The 25,654-nt window shown below is 38.1% G+C and overlaps 1 protein-coding gene across 1 annotated transcript in view; it reads left to right on the plus strand.

Annotated features, from left to right (window-relative positions):
* The window catches only part of TG (thyroglobulin), a 2,464,750-nt gene that overhangs the window by 1,868,938 nt on the left and 570,158 nt on the right, over nt 1-25,654 (plus strand). Inside the window, exon 43 of the mRNA XM_044066937.1 lies at nt 15,905-16,069. Coding sequence (XP_043922872.1) covers nt 15,905-16,069 — 165 coding nt within the window. The remainder of the gene's footprint in view (nt 1-15,904; nt 16,070-25,654) is intronic.

The raw sequence follows: 25,654 nt of genomic DNA on the forward strand, positions 1-25,654 counted from the left end.
TCTGAGGTAGATGTTGGCTAGATTGCTATAGCTGGAAAGTAGGTTAATAGAAGAATGTACCCTTTATTTTTATTTTTTTACTGAAAAAATGTAAATGCACCAACATATATAATTCTTAGAAAAATCATTAAATATACATTTTTAAAAAGAAAGGACACTGTAAATATCTTCCACAAATTACCTTTGTTCTTTATTTCTTCCAAAATTTCACAGCACTGCTTATACTCAATATCTGCATTTCCAAAAATTTGCATCATGTTGCTATTTCTATATTTTTAAAGTATATACATCTCACCTTTAGCCATTCACCGCATCTTTTGCTTTTTCAGTAATTACTTTCAGTTCTATATAACTTAACATTTTCTAATTTTGTAATTCTTTCCATTATGCAAATCCTATTTTTTGTCAATATTAATATGTAATATTCATAAGACCTGTATATACTATGAACCTGCTAATCTGTTTGCTCATATAAATGAAATATAATATTCCTTACCTTAGAAACTAATTTTTTCCTGATTGGGTAGAACCATTCGTGAGTTGTATGTTTTCCCTCATCCATACGTTTGGCAGGATTCTTGCTAAGTTTTTTCATAATGACATTACAAACTTTAAAACATTTCTAGTTATTCATTACTTTTTCATACTAGCCCATATTCCCTCATGACGGTCATATACTTTTTTCTGTCACACACAACTCATCAACTTTTCTTTTATTTCTTTTTAATAAGATCCACTAGTTCTAAGGTTTCCTAAGAGATTCTTCATTTTATTTGATAAGCTTCCTCTTCAGTTTATTTATCATAATATCCATTATTTTCTGCTATTTTTAATCATCAGTCTAAAGTGTGTATTTGTGTGTGTGTGTGTGTGTGTGTGTGTGTGTGTGTGTGTGTGTGTGTGTTGATAGTTTAGTTATGACAGAGTATTAGCTGATGATGTGTTTGTGATTAGCTGTCACATATTCATAATTTTTTTATAGAGAGATGGATGTATCAAAGACATCAGTGGTCACACTACATATGATTGTAAAAAACAATCACACACAACTTACTGCAACATCCACCCATCCAAATAACACTCAAACATGCCTACACTACCCAATATATTAAAGCAGATGCACACACATTTAATCATCCTGTAGTCTTAAAATATTATATTATATTATTTTATATTGCACTCTGCATTCACTCACCAGAATACTTATACACAAACACATTTTTTCTATGGGCACATTCCCTTTACACTCTCCCATGTTGTAATCACTTCCAGTAAAATGTGCTTCTGTTTAACTTAGGCTGTTCATAGCTCTCAAACTCTGTTAAGGCATTGCTGAAGCCATGTAGGAGAAGGAGGTTCCATGGTTGTACAAATGCAAGGTAACATGCTCATACGTTTTATAGGACAACACTGCTGTGGCATCAGAGCCTATTCTAATATGTAACATTATTTTGCTCTTTCTCCTTTCCCGTATAAACTTAATACTGCCTTCAAAAATGTATTTTTCCCTTATTTCTTCTTGAAATTATTTGTGATGATATGGGCTAGTGCCAGTATAGCCAGCTGGAGTTCTGTAAAGAATATGTCCTTTAAATATCAAACTGATTTATACAAGATGCTTGTGTTACAAATCTATTAAAACTGTATGGAATTTAAATGCCAAACTGATTTGCACAAATGCTTATGTTACAAATGTATTAGAACTGTATGGCATTAGAATATCAAGCTGATTTGTAATGATGCTTATATTACTAATGTATTAGAACTGTATGGCATTTGAAAATCAAAATGTGTTTGTAAAGTTGCTAGTGTTAAAAAAAAATGTATCAACAGTATGTCCTGCTGGATAGAGAAGGAATATACATGTGAGACTGTATGTATATATGTTAGCAAAGGACACTGGAAGAGAAGAAGTTAAACAGCTAACTTACTTCTTATTTTAACAAAAATACTGTTAATTGAACTACCTGTTGGGCCATGGAAGTACTTATGTCACAGCTCTGAATAGGACTGGAGAGGACATGTCTGGAATAAGCCTTTGTTCATTAGCCCAGTAAAAAGAGGGGAAGCCCCAGGCACTGCCATAAAATTTTGCAAAACTTTAGATATGCATCTTATCACATCAGTGCTAACATCCTGCCTCAAGCTTCAAAGGGGAATAGTGTGAGAACCTTTAGATATTGCAAAGAGAAATCTCTCAATATTGAGTATTCTGTCTTGTGCCTGACAAGAAGAAGGGCTATTCACCACATCATCTGCCTTGCTCTATCAAGTAAGCAGAGAATAGTCATTCTCCTAGATTCAGTCATGAAAATATAGTGAATCTGAGTTTAGATATTGTTTTCTTTATTTGTCTGAGTCTGCCCATCAATGTTATTTTCAATAGTTTCTGTGATTTGAACTCCATGTGCTTTTATTATTTATTATTAAATATATTTAAAACTTTTATTGTGCCTGGTCCTTTTAGAAAGTATTTAACCTTTGAGAGTGCTTATATTTATTTGATGACACTATGTGGGCCACTCCAGAAGGCCTAGCTGTCTTGGTCAACTACTACCATTTGTATTAGTATTAATATTACACAGTATAATTGGACACCCCTTTATTAAGGGCCTTAGAATAGCTGATTGCGGAGTGATAACTACCTTATACTCTGGGAAGAAGGGGCCATAGCAGGTAAACCTGTGCCATCTTTTTGTGTGTGTGTGTGTGTGTGTGTGTGTGTGTGTGTGTGTGTGTGTGTGTGTGTTTGTAAAATCAAATCTAATCTCACAGTGTGTGTGTGTGTGTGTGTGTGTGTGTGTGTGTGTGTGTGTGTGTGTGTGTGAGCTACTTGGAGCAGGGACTCAAGGCACTGGTTTCACAGAGAGAGTGGTGGAGGACTTGGCTTGGGCACTCAGCTAAGGCTAACTGTACAGCTGTACCAGTGGGGAGTCTTACTGGGGACCTGGAGGGAGACAGCTATAGAAACCCAGACTCTGGTCTGAGTGTGTTCCCTGTGTGCTCTTAAGGGAAATTGTGCTTGATGCAGACAGGTCTGCATATGGAAATACTGAGTGTATCCATTTGTTTTCCACGTGGAGTTCCCTCTCCAGTGTCAGTGGTTCCTTGATTACTGGCCAATGTGGGGATATCACATCATTTATTCATTACTTCTTCAAAATATATCTTTTGATCTTTAATGTATGCTTATACACATTTATTTATTTATTTTATTTATTTATTGACATTTGTTAACTAGGTTGGTCCAGCTGGGCTTGTGGCCCATTTTCAGTGGAGACCTGAGGAGAAAAACTAAAAAAAAAAACACAAACTGTTTACAGAGAATCAAACATTTGAGTCAAAATGTGGTCAAAATCAGTTATACAAGAACGTTAGAGAGACAAAGCAGAAATGCAAACACATGATATATACATATCAATATTTTTACAGACTAAAAAATATATTTACATATTTACAAAAAGAGTTAAGTCCAACAGTATTAATTGTAGAGTTTAATAAGTATCCACAATAGTGGAGTACTTAGCTGTATGTGGAGGGACTAAAATGGTATATAGTAGGGTTGTGGGGAGCTTAAGTAGGGGCTTGACAAGGACATATTATTAGAGGAAGTAATAGTAAAGGTGGATTTGAGGTAACTGAGAGATCAGGGGAAACATAATAAGAGTTTGGTGTTTTTAGGGGTGAGAATGAGTAGATTCCTGGACAACCACTGTTCAGTGGATAGGAAGGCCTATTGAGTAAGAGTGTGGAGATTGGAGATATTGTCTGAGATGGAGATGAGAGTCGAGTCATCTGCATATTGGATGAGGGAGGATTGTTTACAAGAAGTATAGAGATTATTGGTAAAGACATTAAATAAGAGGGGACCCAGGATGGAACCTTGTGGTACCCCGGTTGGGACAGATATGAATGGAGAAGTGGAAGAGAGCCATTTAACAGATTCTGCCTGCAGGATAAGTAACTGGAGAACCAGGCAAGGGAGGAAGAAGATAGATTGAGGTCTGCAAGTTTAGATAGCAGTAGACTTGTTTATGTAGGACCTGCCCTTTTTATTCATTAAAGCCATTACCCTGCTTTCATTGTTTCACCCATTTACGTAAACAGGATTCACTTTTCTTTCTCTTGCCTTTTAACAAGTACCTTTGCTTGTATACCATTCCTTTCCTTTCATTTTCTACTTGTTTACTTCATATTTTTCTCATTCCTTTCTCAACATTCTTATAGCATTCTTTTCTATAGGTACATTATATTTGATTATAAATTTGCATTTTTTTAAAACAGCTTGTATTGAGATTATTTTCCAAGAAATGCCAAAAATATATTAAAAACATGTAGAGCAAGGTCATAAAATGACTCAGTAGCCATAAAATGGCTGAAAATGCAAATTATAAAAAAGACCAACATTTCTGAAAAGGTACAACATATTTTGAGTCTTTATTAAAATTCCAGAGTTTATGTTCATATGTGGAAAACAGTTAAAATACATCACATTGCCCATTTTTCCATCCTCTAAATATAATATCAGTAAATGTCAATACACCCAATTGCATCCATAATGTCTGTACCATTGACAATGGGAATGCATGTTCATCAACTCCCAAAATCCAGAAGTCAAGTCTGTCAATCAGGGACAGAGATCTTTTTCAAGGCCTACTCAGCAGCTGTTATAACCTGTTTCCAAAGGTCTGCACCTGGGGAACACATCCATAGCATGAGGACATAGTCAGCTTTGGTAGCTTGGTTGCTCCATTAGGGAGAGCTTGTTTGTGTGCACCAATGGTAAAAGGTCAGTGGAGTGTTTTCCCAGATGTATGACCTTCTACTGTGAGAAGGGAATACCTGATGACCTTCAACTGTGTGAAGGGAATACCTGAGGCAGACTTAAACCTCCTCCATTAGACTAACACTCCTTCTCATTATTCTACTGAAAACAGCCTGCTCTTCATTTCTTACCATTTCTCCATTAGTGGACCCAGTTAAGATTTATAATGTTTTCACAACAGGGAGTAAAAAAAAATGATATGATACCCTCAGGAAGCTTCCTACTCTTAAAGAACATTCCTAACTGAAAGTCCTCAACATAAGCTTGAGAATTTCTGGGAACATCTCCTGATTTGTGGCATAATCAACTGAGCTGTAAGTACTGTCAAAAAGGTATATTAAGGTCATAATTCTTTACATTGTTGGTGGTAGTCTGCTGTCGACCACTGTAAGTCATGTGGCATATGTCTACCTATGTATATATATATATAATATATATGTCTATATTGTGCTACCAAGTCACTCGTTGAGGATAGCGAATGCTACGTTGGCAGACAGCGTACCTACTGCGCGGATTACACATACACAGCAAAAGAAGTTTAGACCTTTCTCTCCTCACTCCCACATCTGTCCCTACTCACAATATCTTCCTACAAACTGCTTTTGATCTATTACCTCTCCACCAGCCTACCTTCCTCCTTATAAACACTGTCCAGTGAACATCTGTTTTGTAACACACTACTCACACTATCTCTGTCTTACATACCTGTTTCTTCCACCTTAATTAACATAGTCTATTAATTAACAGAACATGCCCCAAATACACCACCCATTCCTTCTACTATCCATATTAATATACAAAACTAATTAGACACAAAACTATTCTAGCCAAACCACCTCTCATCCGCCCTTCAGTTTCAGAGTGAACTAAGCCTAGTTAACTGGTCTCCTTTGCAAACCCTGCCATTAGATTGAAATCTAGAACTGCAAAATGGCTTTCAACAAACACTAAACAACTTATGATTAGTAGAAACAAAGCCTGGACTAAATGGCGAACCACTAGAAACTCACTTGACCACCTTAATTATAAACAAAAAAAAAAACTGACTAACTACAGCCATCCTACAAGATAAAAAAGGATTTCACATCCAGCTACAAATCAAAAAAGAACCTGACTAAACTAGCCATCCTACAGATAAAAAGTTTTTTTCTCCTATACAAAAAACTCCCAACACCAGCCCAAGAAATTCTGGAATACAATAAACTCACTACTATCCCTGGCAAAATAGAAACTCCTAGAAACACTGCTAATGCCTTTAATACCTTCTTCACCTCTACAATACTCAAGCTAGCTAGCCATCTAAACCCTGACCCTTCTTTACTAGACACCTCTAACTGTACCCCACCACCATTTCATCTCAAACCTATACCCACATCATACATACTTAAACCTTCCAAATCCCAGCAGAATATCTCCAGCTTGGAGCTAAAGCAGTTGCATACCCAATCTCTTTAATTAAAAGAACCATTAAAGAAAGAACCATACCTTCACTCAAAAAAAAAATCTCACATCATCCCACTCTTCAAAGGTTTCTCCCATTGCAAAATAATGGAGAAATGTATCCATAAACAACTACTCAATCACCTCCTTCAAAATAATCTGCTAGCTAACTGTCAACATGGATTCCTACCATAGCACCACCTCAGCCTTACTATCCTTTATTGAATCCATTAATCACAACCGAAACAACAATCTACCTTCATCAGCCTTCTTTGTAGACCTATCTAAGGCTTTCGACATGGTGAACCACCAACTACTCCTGCATAAATCCATTTCTCTCGATAGTATTGCACTTGACTGGTTTAACAAGCAGTGCTATGGAACAATAATCTTTCAGAGCTCCTACCATCCTCCCCAGGGGTTCCTCAGGGCTCCATCCTAGGTCCCCTTCTATTTTCCATCTTTATCAATGACCTACATCATGTCACCCCCCTATCTACTTGCATTCAATACGCTGACGATACTACCATCATTTGTTCTGCCTCCAACCAAGATGACTTACACCTCCTTACCCAAAAAACTTTTCAACCATAGAACAATGGTTCTCTAATCATTGTTTACTTCTAAACCCTAAGAAAACTAAACTGCTTCTCTTCAAACCTACACACCAACCCTATTAACTTTTCTCTTACATCAACAATGGTACCATTATCTCCCTGATGAAACGACCAAACTCCTTGGCATAACTATTGACAACCAACTCAAATTTGACTTATCAAGTCAACCATAAAACAACTAATAGAAAACTAGGTTCACTGTATAGAATCAAATCCTTCCTTACTTCTGAAGCAAGAACTACCATAGCCAGAACGCATCTCATCTCTACACTACTTTATGCTTCCCCTATATACACAAACCTATCTAAATATAACATCAATAAACTTACATCAGCCTATAATAACATTGCCAGATTCATCCTCCCCATATAAAACACACCACTGCAAAACCTCCACCACCTTGGATGGCTAGAGCTACCTCACCTTATTCTATACTATCAGCTCTCTATAGCTCAGAAAGCCCTGCACCACCCTGGCAACACTCCTATGCTCTCCACCCTTATCAAGACCTATAACAACCTAGCAAAATTCTAATTCAAACCTCTCAATCAAGCAATACTGCAGGAGAATGTATGTTCTCCAACTCAATTGGTAAAAATTGGAACCTACTTCCTCCCAACCTCACATCCCAAACCTCCATCTCTATATTTAAAACTAAACTAAAACACTACCTAACCAACCACTGGCTTTGCTCCTGTGACTACCCAAGCTGATTATCTTGGCTCCCATCTCCTATGCACATATCTTTCTCTTTTCCAACTTTATGCTACCTATACCACTAAGACAAGCCCTCTTTATCTTGCAACTTTTCGCTAATCTACTTTACATTGCCTATTTTTAATAACCAACTTTCAACTATATTACTCTATCCATTATGGTACTCTATCTATAGCACTATCCCTTTTACCTTCCTCTTTCTATCTCATTCAAATGTCCTAAATACTGTGTTTGCTTGTATATCCTTTACATTGTGTACTATTTCTCCATGCCTATTCCTAAATATTCTGTATCATACTGTCAGTCATGAGTGAATATGTGTATGTATTTGACAATTTTCTGTTAATTAGCATGTAGTAGATAACGCAGCTTTTCCATGCCTACTCCTAAATATTCTGTATCATACTGCCAGTCAAGCGTGAACATGTGTATGTATTTTGAAAATTTACTGTTAATTATCATGTAGTAGATCTCCACTGAAAATGGACATGTATCCAGCTGGACCAGCCCGGTTAACAAATGTAAAATAAATAAATAAATAAATGTCCTGCCCACACATTTAACCTTGCTATAGTCTATGTTCAGGTTTACTATATTCTGGGCTACAAATAACTGCTTTTCCAAAGCAGCACATCACCTGGTCCCTCATCTGAAAGAGAAATGAACAGGTATAGCCTTGCCATTCTTCCTTAATCCCATGCTAGTTCTGTTTGGCAGCTGAGCTGGTAACCAAACTCATCTGGGTTGTAAAAGCTTTATTCCCCTGTACCATTGGAGTTGGAGATTATTACTGAAATAAGGTAGTGCAGAAAAATAAATGAATTGTATAACAAGACATTGTGCTTTTAAGAAGGGTATCATCATCATGTAACATACAGATCTAAAACATTTAAAATAAAAAAGTATGTATAACAATGATTTCACTTCATAATTTCAAAATGCTGAAATACCGAATTTCAGCATTCTGAGACCATGAAGCTGAACCATTCACAGTACCGAAACCCACAATCACGAATCACACAATCACGAACATACATACACCACATAATACACACACCATTCCAACCACAGCACACAAACCACACAACCCTACACTACATATAAGCAAGGGAGCAAGCCCCCCTGCACCCCCCCTCCCTTACTTAGATATACCAACTCCAAGATCGCACATAACATAAAAAAAAAAAAGCTCACAACATGGCATTCTCCACTCGCTCGCACATGAATACACATCACACATACACAAACACCAACAAATCCAACACTCACACTCAAACTTACACCTCCCTGCCCTTATCCACACATACAATGTACAAAAACACATACAAACACTCACTCACCTGCAATTTCAGGCACCATAATACTGCATGCAATGTACCAGAAGTGCATAAGTGTGAATTTGAGATAATCAAATTCGCTCTTACGCACTTTCGGCATTTTGAATTTTTGGCTTCATGATCTTGGAATGCTGAAATTCTGTATTTCAGCATTTCGACTTTATGAAGTGAAGCCATAACAATATACCATTTATGATGTGCTTTTAGTGCCACAGACTTGGATACATCACTGAGAACTTTACTACTTTAGGATCATAGGAGGTTACTAGACTAATGGCCCTGGGGCCCTTACAAGCCTAGCTAAGAGTTCATCCCCAAAAAGAAACCTCAGTCAGCACCTGTTGCCCCTGTCAGTGAGGGGACACAGGTGTAACCCCTGGGACAAATTTATGGTTTCCCATGCACTCATCAAGGTTGTGCTTGAAGAGTATCAGTGAGGTGCCCTGTTTGACATGTATGGGAAGTCTGTTCCAGAGACAGGGCAGCCTCTCCAGCAGGTTTTGTTTATGTCACATATTAGAGATTCAGGCATTTTGAGTGGGTAATGTGTGAGAAGTTAGACTTATGGATATGAAGCATGTCTAATAGCACAGGGTCCGAGATTCGAGATTGCTTTGTAGGCAAGACACAAATCACCCCTAAGCAATCTGTACCATCCCGAATAGAACAATAGTGATTTGAGCCTGTACACATAGGACAGGTGTTGGAGGCCATGGATTCTCTTTGTGGGGTATTTCAGTGGCCTTTCCGGGTGGTGCAGATGTTTGGAGAGGTACATACCAAACAAGGCATTATACTCAATTATTGGTCTAATGAAGGAGGAGTATAGAGAGAAAATAACCTCCTTTTTTAGGGATGCAATCCCTTTACTGAACCAAATAAAAGGCTTTTCTGACAACTGCTGCTACATGGTGGTTGAATATGAGGTTGTTATCAACCTGAGTGCCCAGGTCTCTCACCACAGGTTGTGTGCTTAGGGGGTTGCTGTTGATGTGGTAATCAGTAGCTGCCATATTTTTGCCAAATGGTATAATGATACATTTTTTTGCATTTAGCTTGAGGCCATGACTTTGGCACCGGTCATTAGTTGCTGTGAGACCCTCTTGCAGTATGTTAACATCATTTGGGGAGTCAGAGACAGCACCCAACTTACAGTCATCCACAAATTTGGTCAGACACAGGCCTTTTGTCTTTGCCTGGACCTCTGAGAAGTAGATGTCAAACATTAGTCGTCCCAGAACAGATCCCTAGGGAACTCCACTAGTGACAGGTCAGCGATCAGAGGTGGAGGCACCTTTTGAGGGTCCTGTCAGTGAGCCAGTTGGCCACCCACCTGATGAGATAGGGATTTACACCAAGTTGTTTTAGCTTTTTGATGATGCCCGAGTGGGGGATTGTGTCAAAGGCCTTGGCCAGGTCAAGGTAAGCTGTATGCACTGACTTTCCCTCATCCAGATCCAGGGCCTTGGTGACAGTCTCAAAGAAGTCAACCAGGTTCAACAGGCAAGATCTGCCCTTGATGAATCCAAACTGGGTGGGGTCAAGTGCTTGGAGATTGCCTATGTCCTTGTTTATGAGATCTATAATAATACGCCCTATGGCTTTACAGATCAGACTTGTTAAGCTAATATGGGTGATAGTTTCCAGGGTCAGTAGTGGCACCACCTTTGTGCAAGGGGATGACAATGGCAATTCTCTACTCTGCTGGAATGAAGCCTGTACTTAGGCTGTGGTTGAATAGGGTGCTCAGTGGCGAAGCCAGTTGCTGCTGGAGATGGTGCAGAATGCAGCCTGGGATACTGTTAACTCCCATAGAAGCTGCGTTTGTTGCCCTGGATAGGACCTTTAGCATTTGATCGATGGAGATATGAGGTGCTTTGGATTTTTACCTGTTCTGAGTACGTTAACTTAAAAAGATCAAACCGCAAATAAACAGAGCCATGAAAACATAAAATATTTTATGAGGACAGAAGTTGAATATGAGTTAGCAAAGCACACTCCTTTTTTCAAAAAAATAGTGCAAAAAAAAAAGCACAATATTATAATAAATATGTGGTGATAATGGCAAATGCTGCACCGTGCCAATGGTTTTGCTTTCTTCTCTGAATGTTAAACAGTTACCTTGTGAGGACTTGGGCAGGTAGTAGCTCTGCTATAAACATTTTAATCTGACCATTTTTCCAGTCTGTGTACTTACCTCTCCATCCATCTAGCTGTATATCATCCTTAACTCTCTGCCTTCCTGTCTATTTGGCTGTCTAATTATTTGTCTGTCTTTCGACTTTCTTCTTGCCAATTTTAATTAAAAATAATGCTGGACTGCATAATATGAGTTCAGAGCAACAGTGAGCTTCACATGCTCATGTAACAGTGTCCCTCATTATTCTAGACCCTCACTTATAATAGGTCTAGTGTTCTCTAAAATTGCCTACCTCCAATATGGCACCCATTACTGCAGAATGAAGGCACTGCTTAAATTTGTAAAATGAAGATATGGGTCCGGTCACAACACTGATAGGTTAAAAAGCTAAAACCAGGGCTATTTGATGAATATATTCTGATGATAGTGTTAAATTCAGAAGGCTCGTCTCATTCTATGAACCACAGCAGGACCTGGTAAATATTAAAGGCACTACCTAAGAAGCATCGTAAATGAACCAGTATAGTTTCTATGAAACATTTGCCATGAGAAGTTTCACATGTGCAAAAGTTGCAACTATTCAAATATTAAAGTGTCTGTTCATAGTCTTATTGACAAATTTCAATAGCAGACAGCTAACACCCTCCCACAGGGTGTACAACAACACAAACCTGAAAAATAAATGTAGCACTGGCAGGGTGATGTTATATACATAATGTATAAGTACCCCTTGGATACCTCATGATAGAGCTAATACACTGTTAGACTCAATCCAGTAATCTACTTGTCCTAGAGACCAATATGTTTCTGTTTTTTTTTGGGGGGGGGGTACTCAAATTGTGAATGTCTTTACTCCAGCACAGGTATTTCATAGCTCTACTGCCATCCTCATTACATATGACCACCCTTTGCCGGAGTACCTGAGAATCCCTCATTACACATGACCACCCTTTGCCGGGGTACCTGAGAATCCCTCAAGATACATGACCACCCTTTGCCAGGGTCCCTGAGAATGCCTCATTACACATGACTACCCATTGCTGGAGTACATGAGAATCCCTCATTACACATTACCACCCACTGCCAGAGTACATGAGAATCCCTCATTACACGTGACCACCCTTTGCCGGAATACCTGAGAATCTCTCATTACACATGACTACCCTTCGCGGGAATACCTGACAATACCGCATTACACATGACCACCCTTTGCTGGAGTACATAAGAATCCCTCATTACACATGAGGGCCCTTTGCTGGAGTACCTGAGAATCCCTTATTACACATCACCACCCATTGCCAGAGTACATGAGACTCCCTCATTACACGTCACCACCCTTTGTCAGAGTACCTGAGAATCCCTCATTGCACATGACCTCCCTTTGCTGGAGTACATGAGAATCCCTCATTACACATCACCACCCTTTGTCAGAGTACCTGAGAATCCCTCATTGCACATGACTACCCTTTGCTGGAGTACATGAGAATCCCTCATTACATGTCACCACCCATTGCCGGAGCACATGAGAATCCCTCATTACACATGACCACCCTTTGCCGGAGTACCTGAGAACCCCTCATTACACATGACCACCCTTTGCCAGAGTACCTAAGAACCCCTCATTACACATGACCACCCTTTGCCGGAGTACCGAGAACCCCTCATTACACATGACCACCCTTTGCCAGGGTACCTGAGAATCCCTCATTGCACATGACCAACCATTGCCGGAGTACATGAGAATCCCTCAATCCCTCATTACACATGACCACCCTTTGCCAGGGGTACCCGAGAATCCCTCATTGCACATGACTACTCTTTGCTGGAGTACATGAGAATCCCTCTTTACACATGACCACCCTTTGTCGGGGTACATGAGAATCCTCATTACACATGACTACCCTTTGCTGGAGTACATGAGAATCATGTAACTGATAAGAGTGCCTGAATGTCTTGGGACACTATGATAACATTATCTACTACCTTAATATAGTCAGTGGATCAGTCTGTTTGAGTTGTGGTACTGTTTTAAACTAAAGTCTAATAATTTGTACATTAGTGAGCTACTCTACCTAAAAAATTCACAAAGATACTTTCAATAACCCTATTATATGAAGGTTAGATTATTTACATTCTGTTAATGAACAAAGTAATGCCATTTGTAAATTTATGGATACTGTCACTATCAAAGGCAATTTTTAGGTAAATTTGGCCTTACTGGCCAAGGACAACCACAATGCATTCTTTAGTTATGTCTGGAACCTCAAACGCAGTGTATAATTGTGTGTGGAGCTCATTATTAATGGAGCCACCTATACTGAGCCAGAAGATAGCAAACCTACTGGCAGACAAATTCAGGTCTAGCTTTGTCCCTCTTTCCTCCTTAATCTCCCCTCAGGAAATACCATCAAATATAACTCCCCCTGCTATTACTAGGGAACAGGTCCTCAATGTTCTCTGCATCAATAGGGCCAGACAATATCCTAGGATGCCTTTTAAATAGCATGAAACATGAATTGTTATTTAACTGCAACTTCAAAACAGGCTTCATGCCTGATGGATGAAGAACAGCAACAGTCATTCCTCTGCACAAAGGTGGGCCATCTACAGACCCTGGAAACTACAGGCCCATAAGTCTCACTAATTTCATGTGCAAAGTCATGGAAAGCATTATCATGGCAATGATCAATAATGATACAGGAAACCTCCAAACACTAGACCCAACCCAATTTGGTTTTGTCAAGGCAGGTCATGCCTACTCAACCTGGTGAATTACTTTGAGGACATCACCAAAGCAATGGATAAGAGCAAAACATTTCACACTAACAACCTAGACCTAGCCAAGGCATTTGACACAATACCCCACTCAGGCATTATTGACAAACTCAAGAGGTTAGGTATAAGCCCTTATGTCACCTGGTGGATAGACAACTAGCTCATAGAGAGGACCCAGGAAGTTAGAACTGGGGAGTCCATCTCTACAAACAGTCCAGTCACAAATGGAGTCCCTCAGGGATTGGTTCTGGTGCTGCTTCTTTTTGGCATTTACTTCTCTGAAATTAAGGCTTATGTCAAGAACCTCTGACTGACTAAATTTGTTGATGATTTCAAATGAGGAGCAGTCACAGAAACCCACACCGACACAATGTTCTCTAGAAAGGGCTGACACAGACAAATAACTTGTATCAGAGCCATGAACTAAAACTAAATGCCAAGAAATGCATAATAGAATCCTTTGGGAACACATCCACCCCTGATAACTATTATACTGACAACATAGCTATAAGTGGTGACCCAGTAGTCAGGGACTTAGGGACACACATAGACAGTAATCTAGTCTTTGACCATCACATGTCTACCATAGTGAGGAAATCATTCTATGTTGTACAACTTACAAACAAATGTATGACATCTAGGTTCACTATACTCAGCATTCATTAGACCTGTCACTGAGTACAATGCCCACACTGGTATGTACCTAACTAGGCACATTCAACAACTGGAAAATCCACAGATGTTCCTAACTAAAAGAATACAGGTAAGTAATATATCCTGTGCAGACCACATCTAGGCCTTCTTCTTGTATTCTGTTTCCTACAGGCTGTTGAGGGGAGATCTATGACTGGCATACAAGGCATTGTTAGACCCCACCCTGATGGACCTCCTGCATACCCACAAAACAAACAGCACCAGAATTACCCATACTAAAAACTTAAACCTTGCCTGTGATATAAATAGGTCCTGTTGGAGAGTCAGGTATATATCCCAGGGACTACTCGATCTCTGGAACAGGCTTCCCCATCCATGTGAAGCAGAGTTCCTCCCTAACCTAATTCAAGTGTAACTTAGAAAACTGGATGAGGAACAGAAAATTCATGCCTGGCTTGGCACTTATGAAAACCTGTAAATGATTCCTCTCCCAGGCACCTGCTTGTAAATGTTTAATCTCTGAAGCCCTTGTTTTGCACTTATCAAGGGTACCAGAATTTGTCAGATATTTGGGATGCATGGCAAGGCTTAAAAAGGCCATTGTGGTCATTTGTCTAGTATACCATTATGAACCAATGAACCTATGAAATTACTCAGTGCCTGGGTCCTTACTGAAATTGTTCTCGGATCAACTGACTTACCTAGTTATCAAATGAATGCATGAATGAATGCATGTATAAATAGACAAGCAAATATGAAACAGATAAGCCAACAAATAATTAAATACATAAATAAATACAAATAAAATGTTATTACTGGATTGAAAAACAAAGTGCTTGGTCTTTCAGTTGACATCTAACTCTGGCATTGCAGCATTTTACCTAGACTGCAGGGGAGTACATCCTCATTTATTAGTAAATAGCTTTGTTATATCCATTTACACCATGCAGGCACATGAATCCAGGTGTGCTCGTTCACAGCACCTACTAGTATGCTATGCTGCACCCTTCTCCCTTCCTAAAATGATGCTCATAATATAAAATATGATACAAGGAAATGGAAGAGGACAATGACTACTATGGCAATCTCCAAACAAATCATTCTAGTAGTTTTCAAATCAAGTGATCACATCTTAGAATTGGCTGTTATCATTATAAAAAAGTGTACTATCACCAGAATTGTTTATATGTTATCTGGACAACCTGATGGGTACAAGAACACATAACTTATTGTAGTACATTAAAGGTTTTGGAATACTTAGTGTGCATGTTTACATTTAGAGGAAATTTATTGGTGCTTTAGATGCATATCATAGATGTTCCTGGTCTACCTGTATACATGCTAAGTGTAAATTTATTGATCTTTCAAATGATCATCATCAAATGATTTCTGATTTTAGGGTGGTTCCATATTTTCCCCAGTGGCTGTTAAGAGTAAGATAGCAGCAATGAAGCAAGCTGTTGTTTTGGCTGAAGAACTGGGATGTTCCTCCTCGAGTGAAGCCGATCTTATATCATGTCTACGAGATGTGCCCGCTCTAACTCTTAATACTGCTCAGACTAAGGTAACATAAATAAATGTATTCTACTTTTATATAGTGTCAAATGGTGCACTGCAGCTGCGTACTTGGCAGCAACATTGAAAATCAGTAAGTTGTTTATTGATCTGTAATGCAAAGCACTGTTGCTGTCAGAAGACATGGGTTTACTCATTAAAATGAAGAACAGGTGATTCCTTTCGAGACTGCCATTTCAGGACAGTGCCCTGTTCAATGAAAGCATGATTTGATAAAACGGTAATCTTATTCAGATTTCATGTTTATGATCAGTGCTTTAGCTTCAGTTTCAGATTATTTAAAATTCTTTTGTTTAAAGTGCTTTGACAATAAAAAGTAGAAAAAATATACAAGACAATAAAATTAAAAACTAAAAACAAAAAGCATATTACTAAAACACATGAGCAGTCTGTAAAATAATGCATCAGTCAAAAAAAATTGCAAAAAACAGTGACTGGTCTAAAATATTATTAAAAGGAAGAACAAACAAATAGCGATTAAGTAGCCTCTTAAAGTTTTTCTCTTAGAATTGCTTTAGCCCAATATTGACTTAGCTGTCTTGATAATAGCTAGAATGCCTAACCCTGCTCAGTTTTGAAAGTAAACATGATTGTCCTGTTTTACTACATTTATTTATATACCTATTCTGTTGATAGATGTAATTCTTAGACTGCTCTTTATGTTACTGTAAGTATGATATTCCTGAATGAAAACATATATGTTTGTTCTTACTTGTGTGTTGTACAGATACAAGATTTGTCTTTGTAAACTCTTTTACTCTTTCTTTATATGTCCAGTGCCCCAGGTTGTGGCTAAAAGGGTTCTCTGACTAGCCCACTTACTCAATTAACAGACAGACAAAGAAAAGCATGTCAAAGTGAAACCCTCCCAAAGACACTGAGATAGTAGATTTCATAGCAAAAGAAGATTTATATGCTTCCAACCTCTTCTGATAACTACCAACCGACCCTGGGAGAGGAGGACAGAACAGATTAATGAATCCCTTTATGTCAAAGGGACACAGGGCATGTAGGGGCAAATAATGAACACCAAGATTTTGACAGCAGAATGAAAATGAATAAGAAGTCAGTGCAGATTTTGTAGCACATAGTTTATTATTTGTTTACTGGGAAAGTCTGATTAGGCCCATAATGTATCCATTTCCAGCAGAGGGCTGGGGAGAAAAGTAACAGGTTACATCACAAAATGCATTCTACAGATATTATACGTTGACAAATCTACTGCAAAAGATGTTTTACATTGCAAATTTAGTAACACAAAGGAGGGGGAAGAGCTGGGACTGGCTCGACTTCCCAAATATTAAGGTCCTAAAGAAAATGATATTGAGATTAGCACCAACTTGGAGATATACGTTTTGTTGATGTTTTATGGTTATTCTTGCTTAACAGCACCACTGGGTATTGTAAGTGGTTAGGTGTATACAGGAGTTACCTGGTATGATCCCCTTAGTGTATGATTTCATAAATATCTTGCAGATCAAAAGTAATGTTTCTATATTATTCTTCCTATATCCATCTTATTTCTGTCCTTGGGTAGCGTTCGAAAGACATGCGTGCATAAATGGGCATTCCTTCGTTGAAGGCTGGGCATCGAGCTTGCACCTCGGCATTTTGTAAAAATCTACTGCCAATCATTAGCGGACTGGAGTTCCACTGTGATGACCCCTTATCGGGAAAAAGCCGAAAGACAAACAACAACCTTAACTTTGAAATCCAATCACTGTCCTGTTCAGTAATGATAAAAAGGATGTGTCCCCTGATATTTTGCCAGAATAATGTCAGGCTTTAGGTTCTTAGGTTTTTACTATGCTAATAATCAGTAGGACCTTTACAAATCTAGCTATGCACCCAAAACCATTTGGGTCCCAAGTATTATGACCATCTATATAGGAAGGAGAGCATGCTAGTATGGAGGTAACTAAGGATTTGTAGGGGGTGTTAGGATAATACTTTTATTACTGACGGTCTCTGTCCATAAGGAACATGGGGGCCAGACCGGGGGGTAATTTTATGATTTCCCATCCTATTATCAAGGTATCATTTAAACAGGGACAAGGATGAACTCTGTTTTACATGGATGGGGTGCCTATTCCTTAGTATAGGGATTCTGAATGACACATATCCATCTCTCCAGCATGTTCTGTTTGTCACATGTGAAGTTCTGGTCCCTGGATGTAGTGTTGCTGGTGCTGTTTATTTTGCACTTGTGCAACAGATCCATCAGTGCTGGGTCTGAAGAAACCATGTAAGCCAGACAAAGATCCCCTCACTACAGCCTATAGGAGACTGAATACAGAGACAGAGTCTTTAGGCAATCAATGTAGGAGAGAGTATTCATCCTCCGAATTCTCCTGGAGAGAAACCATTGTGGGCATCACAGCTGTTGCAAGTGTCTGGTTAGATACATACCAAAGGGGGCATTGAATTCAATGACAGGTCTAATAAGGGCTGAGTAGAGTGGTACTGTAACTTCTTTGAACCTGGATGCCAGGATGGGTGACATATAATGATTTTCTTATTATCTTAGATCCATGATGGCCAAAGGACATATCACTGTTTACATATATTCCTAGATCCCTTACTACTGGGTTGACTCCTAGGGGCATTTTATCAATGAAAAAATTAACTTGGGTTGATAGTTTCCCAAAAGGCATTATAATGCATTATTTGGTGTTGAGTTTTAGACCATGGCTTTTGCACCAAACATTTGTTTGTGTTAAACCCACTTGCGAGATGTTGGTGTCTTGGGGAGAATCTTATAATAGCTCCCACTTTTACAGTTATCAGCAAATTCCATGAGCCAGAGGCCTTGAATATTAACTATCACTTTTTAAGTAGATGCCAAACAAGAGTGGGGCCAGCATGGAGCCCTGTGACTGATCTCTTTGTGGAGATGGTCTCACTGATCTTGGCTTTTTGGGTCCTGTCTGTGAGTCAGCCAGCAATCCAGTAAGTTATGTAAGGATTTACATGAAACTCAAAGAGCTTATCAACAATGCCTGAGTTGGGAATTGTATTGAATACCTTAACAAGGTATTCAAGATATGCAGTAAGCACTGTTTTACCCTTGTCCATTGCTTTGTTGATCCTCTCAAGGAATTCTACCAGGTTAAGTTGCCATGGTCTTCCCTTAACATAGCCAGATTGGGATGTATCTGGTGTCTGTAGCTTGCCAATGTCCTTGTTTATCATTTCCATGGTAATTAACTTCATGGCTTTGCATATTAGGAGTGTTACACTGATAGGTATTTAGTTTCCTGGGTAAGTCAATGGGCCACCCTTGTGGAGGAGCAGTTCTCCATTCACTTGTAATGCAGCCTGTTTTAAGGCTGTAGTTGAAGCGTTCCTTGAGTAGTCCTGATAGATCATGTTCTTTTATGACCTTTTCTTATAAAGCACTACTGTTTACCCTAATAATTTCAATATTTCATCAGAAATGTTATTCTTCCTGTTTTTTACCACATGGCTTTTAGGTCTGAAAATTATACTCCCATCCCACCACCTAATATGGGAACCCTCACACTCATCTCATAGCTTATATAAAATGTTTCTGGGGTCAATCCATTGTGAGAAAAGCAGATGAAAGGTGAGTTGAGTCTTTACTTTAGATCATGATGCTCTCCAGATGCCCTCATATGTTATATGGGTCTATGTCAGAGGCTTGTGTTTTCAGAAACTCGAAACTCATATTGTCGAGATGATATGATACACTTTCCGAAAACAACAAAAATCTACATTTTTTCTACATTTTTGCAGGGGACAAGACCCCCTGCACCCCCCACCCTCTGCATACTATATATACCAACACCAAGATTGCACTATAGTAAGGAAAGGGGTAAATTCCGAAATCCTAACTGTACCGAGATCTCCGTTAAAAATCTTCAACTTTTTGAAAAATTGATCATATGGTCTCAACCATATCAATATCAAGTTTCTGAAAACTTGAGCTTCTGATAGGGACCCACTATAATGCATCAGCTGCAGAAAGAAAAAACAAATATCAACATAAAGTTATACCCTACTTTTATTTTGCTGTCCTCTTAAATTTTCAAACCAGTATTTTAAATTTAATTTCTCTTCTGACCATATTTTATTGACTTTGATCTTTCTTGCTTCTTCTATTTTTCACACAGAGCCACTGAAAACCTCTAACCATATAATTTCCTTTATCAAACAGTGCATCAGTCCACTCTAAAGGACCATATGACATCTTAGATCATATTTCATACTTACTGATTAATGGACTTTTATACATTTTAAAAATGTACATCCTGTCTCATCCAACTTGTTGCTATGAAAATAAAAAATCATTATGTATAGAGTTTCATATCACTCTTCTGAAGAAAAGCCAGTTCCTCTTTTTTCATGGTTTGCATTGACATTTTTTTGTGACTCTTTGCCAAGTTAGCGGACTTCTTCTTTTTCTCCTTGGGTAGATTCCCTACATTCTCACTCCTTAGTGTTGTCATTCTGCAATACTTTATATGTAATACATGTTTACAGATTTTGGTTCCCTTCCTTTTTTATTCTTATAGATCTAATGAGTAATTGTTCCTCTTTTTTTTGGTGTACATAATGTCTTCATTTGCATTAGCACTGCCAAACTACAAATTCGTATTGATATGTTTTCCATTTAAACTGGTGTTCTTCCCCACTGACCTAGTACACCATTTTTATTTTCCACTGTTTTATTTGGCATGTTTACTAAATTCACTTATTTCACACCATTTGTTTGATACTAAATGTCTTAGCCCCCTCATAAATGACAAAAGTTGTTTCATATTTCTACAAAAAGGGCATTTCCTACTTTCGTATTAGCATATTCCTTCAAATCAGTAGATACATACAGCGATTTTTAACATTTTCATACCATTACAATATTTCTGAAGTTCATTTATAATATCAGGCAATAAAACAGCATTTGTTCTCAGCTGATACTACATTCTTCTTCTATAACATACTGACAGATCATAAGTTCTTCTGTGATGAAAGTAACTGTTTCCCACAAAAGCAGGCATTGAAAGTTCTCACTATCTATATGAATAGAGCAGTGCGTAGTCCATCTGTACTGAAAGTAACTGTTTCCCACGAAAGCAGTTATTTACATTGAAAGTTTTCACTATCGGTAGTGAATAGAACAGTGTGTAGTTCATCTGTAGCAAAGGTAACTTTCACACAAAAGCAGTCACTATTTGCACTGAAAGTTCTCACTATCTGTAGTGAATAGAGCAGTATGTAGTTCATCTGTACTGAAAGTAACTCACACAAAAGCAGTCACTATTTGCACTGAAAGTTCTCACTATCTGTAGTGAAGAGAGCAGTGTGTAGTTCATCTATAGTGAAGGTAACTTTCCTCAAAAGAAGTGATTATTTGCATTTACATTTCTCACTGTCTATACTGTATTGAGCAGTGTACAAATACTGCTCAGGATGCATGCCAGTGTACCATGCTACTAGATGTCTGCTCATGCTTAGTCAGTCTGTCTGCTCAGTAATGTGGCTTCCAAAGGGCACACACATCTGTGCTTTTCTTCACGGCAGTCCAAAACATTATGAGAAAGAAACGATGACAACAACATTTAAAGATTTAAGGAGTGTAGCCAAGCAATACAGCATACCTTAATTGGAAAGAAAAGGAGAATTTAAAACAATTATGGTGCACTGGCATGCAGATGTTGGAAAAGTTCAGCAATTTTTTAAGGTAAACAATATTCCTACAGGAAGGTACATGGTGTTACTTCTTGGTGATGTGTATACCCACATATTGGCTTCATTAAAACCGTTTCTTCATTAAAACCTATTCATCTTCAAAAAACCAAAAAAGTATACTCAAACTGCTAAAATGTTAAATATACATTTTGAACCAAAATTTTGTTTTAATTATTGCAACCAGAAGATAAGCAAGAATGTTAGGCAATATGTTATTGAAATGAAACAGTTTGCTATGAACATTGAATTTAGTTTTTGTTTGGATTACGTACTGAGTGATAAATTTGTTTATGATGGCCATGGTGATGCAGCGGTTAGCATTGTCGCCTCACAGCAAGAGGTTCTATGGTTTGATTCTTGGCAGGGGTGCCTTCTGTGCAGAGTCTGCATGTCCTCCCTGTGGTCGTGTGGGTTTCCTCCAGGTGCTCCGGTTTCCTCCCACATCCCAAAGAATGCTGTAGGTGGATTGGACACTCTAAATTGGCCCTAGGCGTGACTGCATGTGTGTGTGTGCCTTCCGTGGAAGGTTGGGTGCTGGGCTGGTAACTCGACACTGTAAAACTCGACTGCCAATCATGATCAGATAGGTGATCCACTGTGGCGACCCCTAACCAGGAAAAGCCGAAACAAGAAGATTTAGACTAGTGCTCGACAGAAGAAAGTCTTTTGATTTTAACTTATTTTCAAAGGCATTTGAGATTGCATTGGCCACCAGCTAAGTACATAATGTAGAAAGGAAAGCTAATCATGCATATGGAAAACATTTTGCTATCACTGTAAAAGTAGAAGTAGTATCATTAGTTCTGCAGGAAAACAATGACAAAATGTTACAAGTCTGTAAAGGCAAGGGTAAAATGGCAATTTTTGTGGAAAATAAAATAATATATACATGAAAAGTAGAAAAAGCAAATCAAAAGAGTAAGCCAGAGCATGTTTAATGACTTTAAATCAGTGGATGAGGTGCTTGACATACACACCAAAGTATTTCTGAAGAACTTTAGATACTGTGTGGTATTAAAGTCGCCATTTTTTGTTATTTAATTGTGATGTTCTGCTAGGCCGGAGTTTTCAATGTGTAATGAGAGTGCACTATGAACGGGAAAAGGAAGAAAATGATTTACATAACCGGAACCATAAAAAATGGCAGCTTCACTTACTCCTGTTGTAAAAATGGGATGAAGCAATATGTATTTGTGCTAACTATAATTTATCTCTGAATTTGGCTGCTGGCACTGAAATATATCCTGTGTTCAAAGCAGAAGAGCTGATACCAATGCCAAATGGTGGAACTGTACTTCTAAAATATATTTGGCTACTGTTTATCAACAGCTGTTTGATGATGATTCTAATAAATATATGAGGATTAAAATATATAGAGACTTTTTATCTGTTGCAGTCTGCCATTCACTATAAGTCCGGAATCATGTACTTTAAAAAAAAAAAAATGACAGAGAATTTATCGAAGCAGTTGAATACAGCTGCGCACTTGGATAGTTTGTAGATTATGGGAAAAACAGAAAGTCTGCACCTCAGTTACATGCATAAAATGTTGCAAAAACTGCAGTGATTTGTACTGGGACTTAAAGTGTCAGATGTTGCACCCATATTCACAACACACACACACACACACACACACACACACACACACACACACACACACACACACACACACACACACACTAATATGTGAAAGAGGTAAACACTTTTCCTTGGTTTGTCTATCTGTAGCAGAATGCTCGTGCCTGATCACACTACAGCACTGGCACTGTGGAATAAACTGAGCTGCTAGCAAAGGATATGAACAGAGCAAAATGCTTTTTGAAAATGTAAGGAAATGTTGTCCTTTAATAAGTGTTGATACCCTATGAGCAGGAGTTAGAAGTATACCTTTACCTGTGAATAGACTTCTGTCAGCTGTCTTCCTGAATGACACTTTGAATCCAGTAGATTTACCCCCGTTTGTCACGCATCATAATTAATATAGTTTATTAAAGCATTTAGTTCCTGTCAGGCCTTGTGTCCTTGCCTTTGTAGTAGTTTTATTCCTTTTGTATGTCTTCTTCAAGTGCATTCCCTTGTTCACTGCATGATAGCTTGCATCCATACATATGTCCACCTTCAGTGACCCTGCATAAGGATTCTCATTTTAAACATCCGTTCATATCATTTTAGTTTTACTGTTCTGACATTACAGATCTCTAAGTGTGCACTGCATTTATCTTAAACATTTTTCTCTTCCACCTCCTGCTTGTCATGGTTTCTGCTCATCCAGTCACTGTTTCCATTTCTGCTGCACAGTAAGAACCTATCACACCTCATGGCTAAAGTTAAACATTACAGTATAAGTCAGCCTTGAGATTACATGACAGCTTATCTTTCACTATGACTTGTCAAATAGCTTCTAGGTAAAGAACCAACTCACTGGGTATAACTGGTCAGGAATTCAACTCAGTAAAAACAGTAAATGTGTCACTCCCTGGAGGCAAGCCCTCACACTGCCCAGACATACCTGTACACATGATCATTCCAACAAGAAGAAAAAATATTGGAAATCAAATGAATCAGTGCTGGCACATGTTTAGAAATGTAATAACCAACACTGCTGTTAAATAGAACAATGACCAAAAAACCAAACGTTGAGAGCAAAAACCTTTATCAAAAACAAAGCTTTCAGGCCAAAACCCTTTTTCAATGCTTAACAAAAGGTACAATAAAATCACATTTAAATACAAGCCCAGGACATCACATGACCCGCAGCCAAGGTCATATGACATGAAATAATACAAACTTACAATAAACAAATAAAAAAGACATATTGTTAATAAAACTACATAAAAATGTGCTTACTCAATAAAATATCATATTATTCAACATATTCAAAGTATATACTTGCTAATAAATGTTATTATTTTAACCTTGTGTGCTGTATTTTAGTCAAAACAGGCTTTAATGAAACACTTGCATTCAATCCTGGTGCCACATCTGCTGCTAGTCTTACAATCCAATCATATTCTCTATTGTCTAACAAATTACATAAGTCCCCCTTTTGACACACTAACAGTGTCTATAACCCTAAACTTAAAAGTGTGAGATATACCATAACTTTTTACATGCTTAGATAAAGCATTCGTGTCACTCCCATTCCTTATGTTGGATTTATGTTCTATAATCCTGTCTTTAAGTTTTCTAGTAGTTTTTCCAACATAAAAGGAGGGACAGGTGTCACATGTTGCCAAATAAACAATATTACTTGTTACACAAGTGGCAAAACAGTTAAAGGTATACACTCTTTTTGAAACAGGGTGAACAAATGTATTTACAGGACTTAATGGATTACACTGTTGTAAAATGTCTAGACAGCAACTACAATTATAACAGGAGAAAGTACCCTTCCTTGATACACCAATAGATGTAGAATTTACACTACCAAAGTCCTTATACGCTAACATACTTTTTATTGTCTTCATGTTTCTATAAGAAAAACATGCTCTATCCCCCACAACCATCCTGATATCATCCTGTGTAAGAAGGACCATTCAAACGCCTACAATGCCAACGTTTCAGCTTTGCTGCCTATCTGGAGAAGGGTATAGCTCCGTGTGGTCTGAGGATCTTAAAAATGCCCTCCTATGGAAATACATACCCTGAATTGTTAAAGCAGTGGCAGTGTCTCAACTTAAAGTTGAGCCAAGATTATATGTCTCTAATGAACAACTTTTTTCTGGATTTTGAAAATGAACTAAAAAGGGATATTATTATAATGGAAGATGAATTTCTTTCTATGTCCTGTTTTAAGAATTTGCAATTATCCTATCAGTCTATGATAGACAGACTGAGCTCATTAGATGACAGGCTAGAAGTTGTG

This window comes from Protopterus annectens, chromosome 3.part1 (assembly GCF_019279795.1).
Source record: "Protopterus annectens isolate FY-2018-M chromosome 3.part1, PAN1.0, whole genome shotgun sequence".
NCBI lineage: Eukaryota > Metazoa > Chordata > Ceratodontiformes > Protopteridae > Protopterus > Protopterus annectens.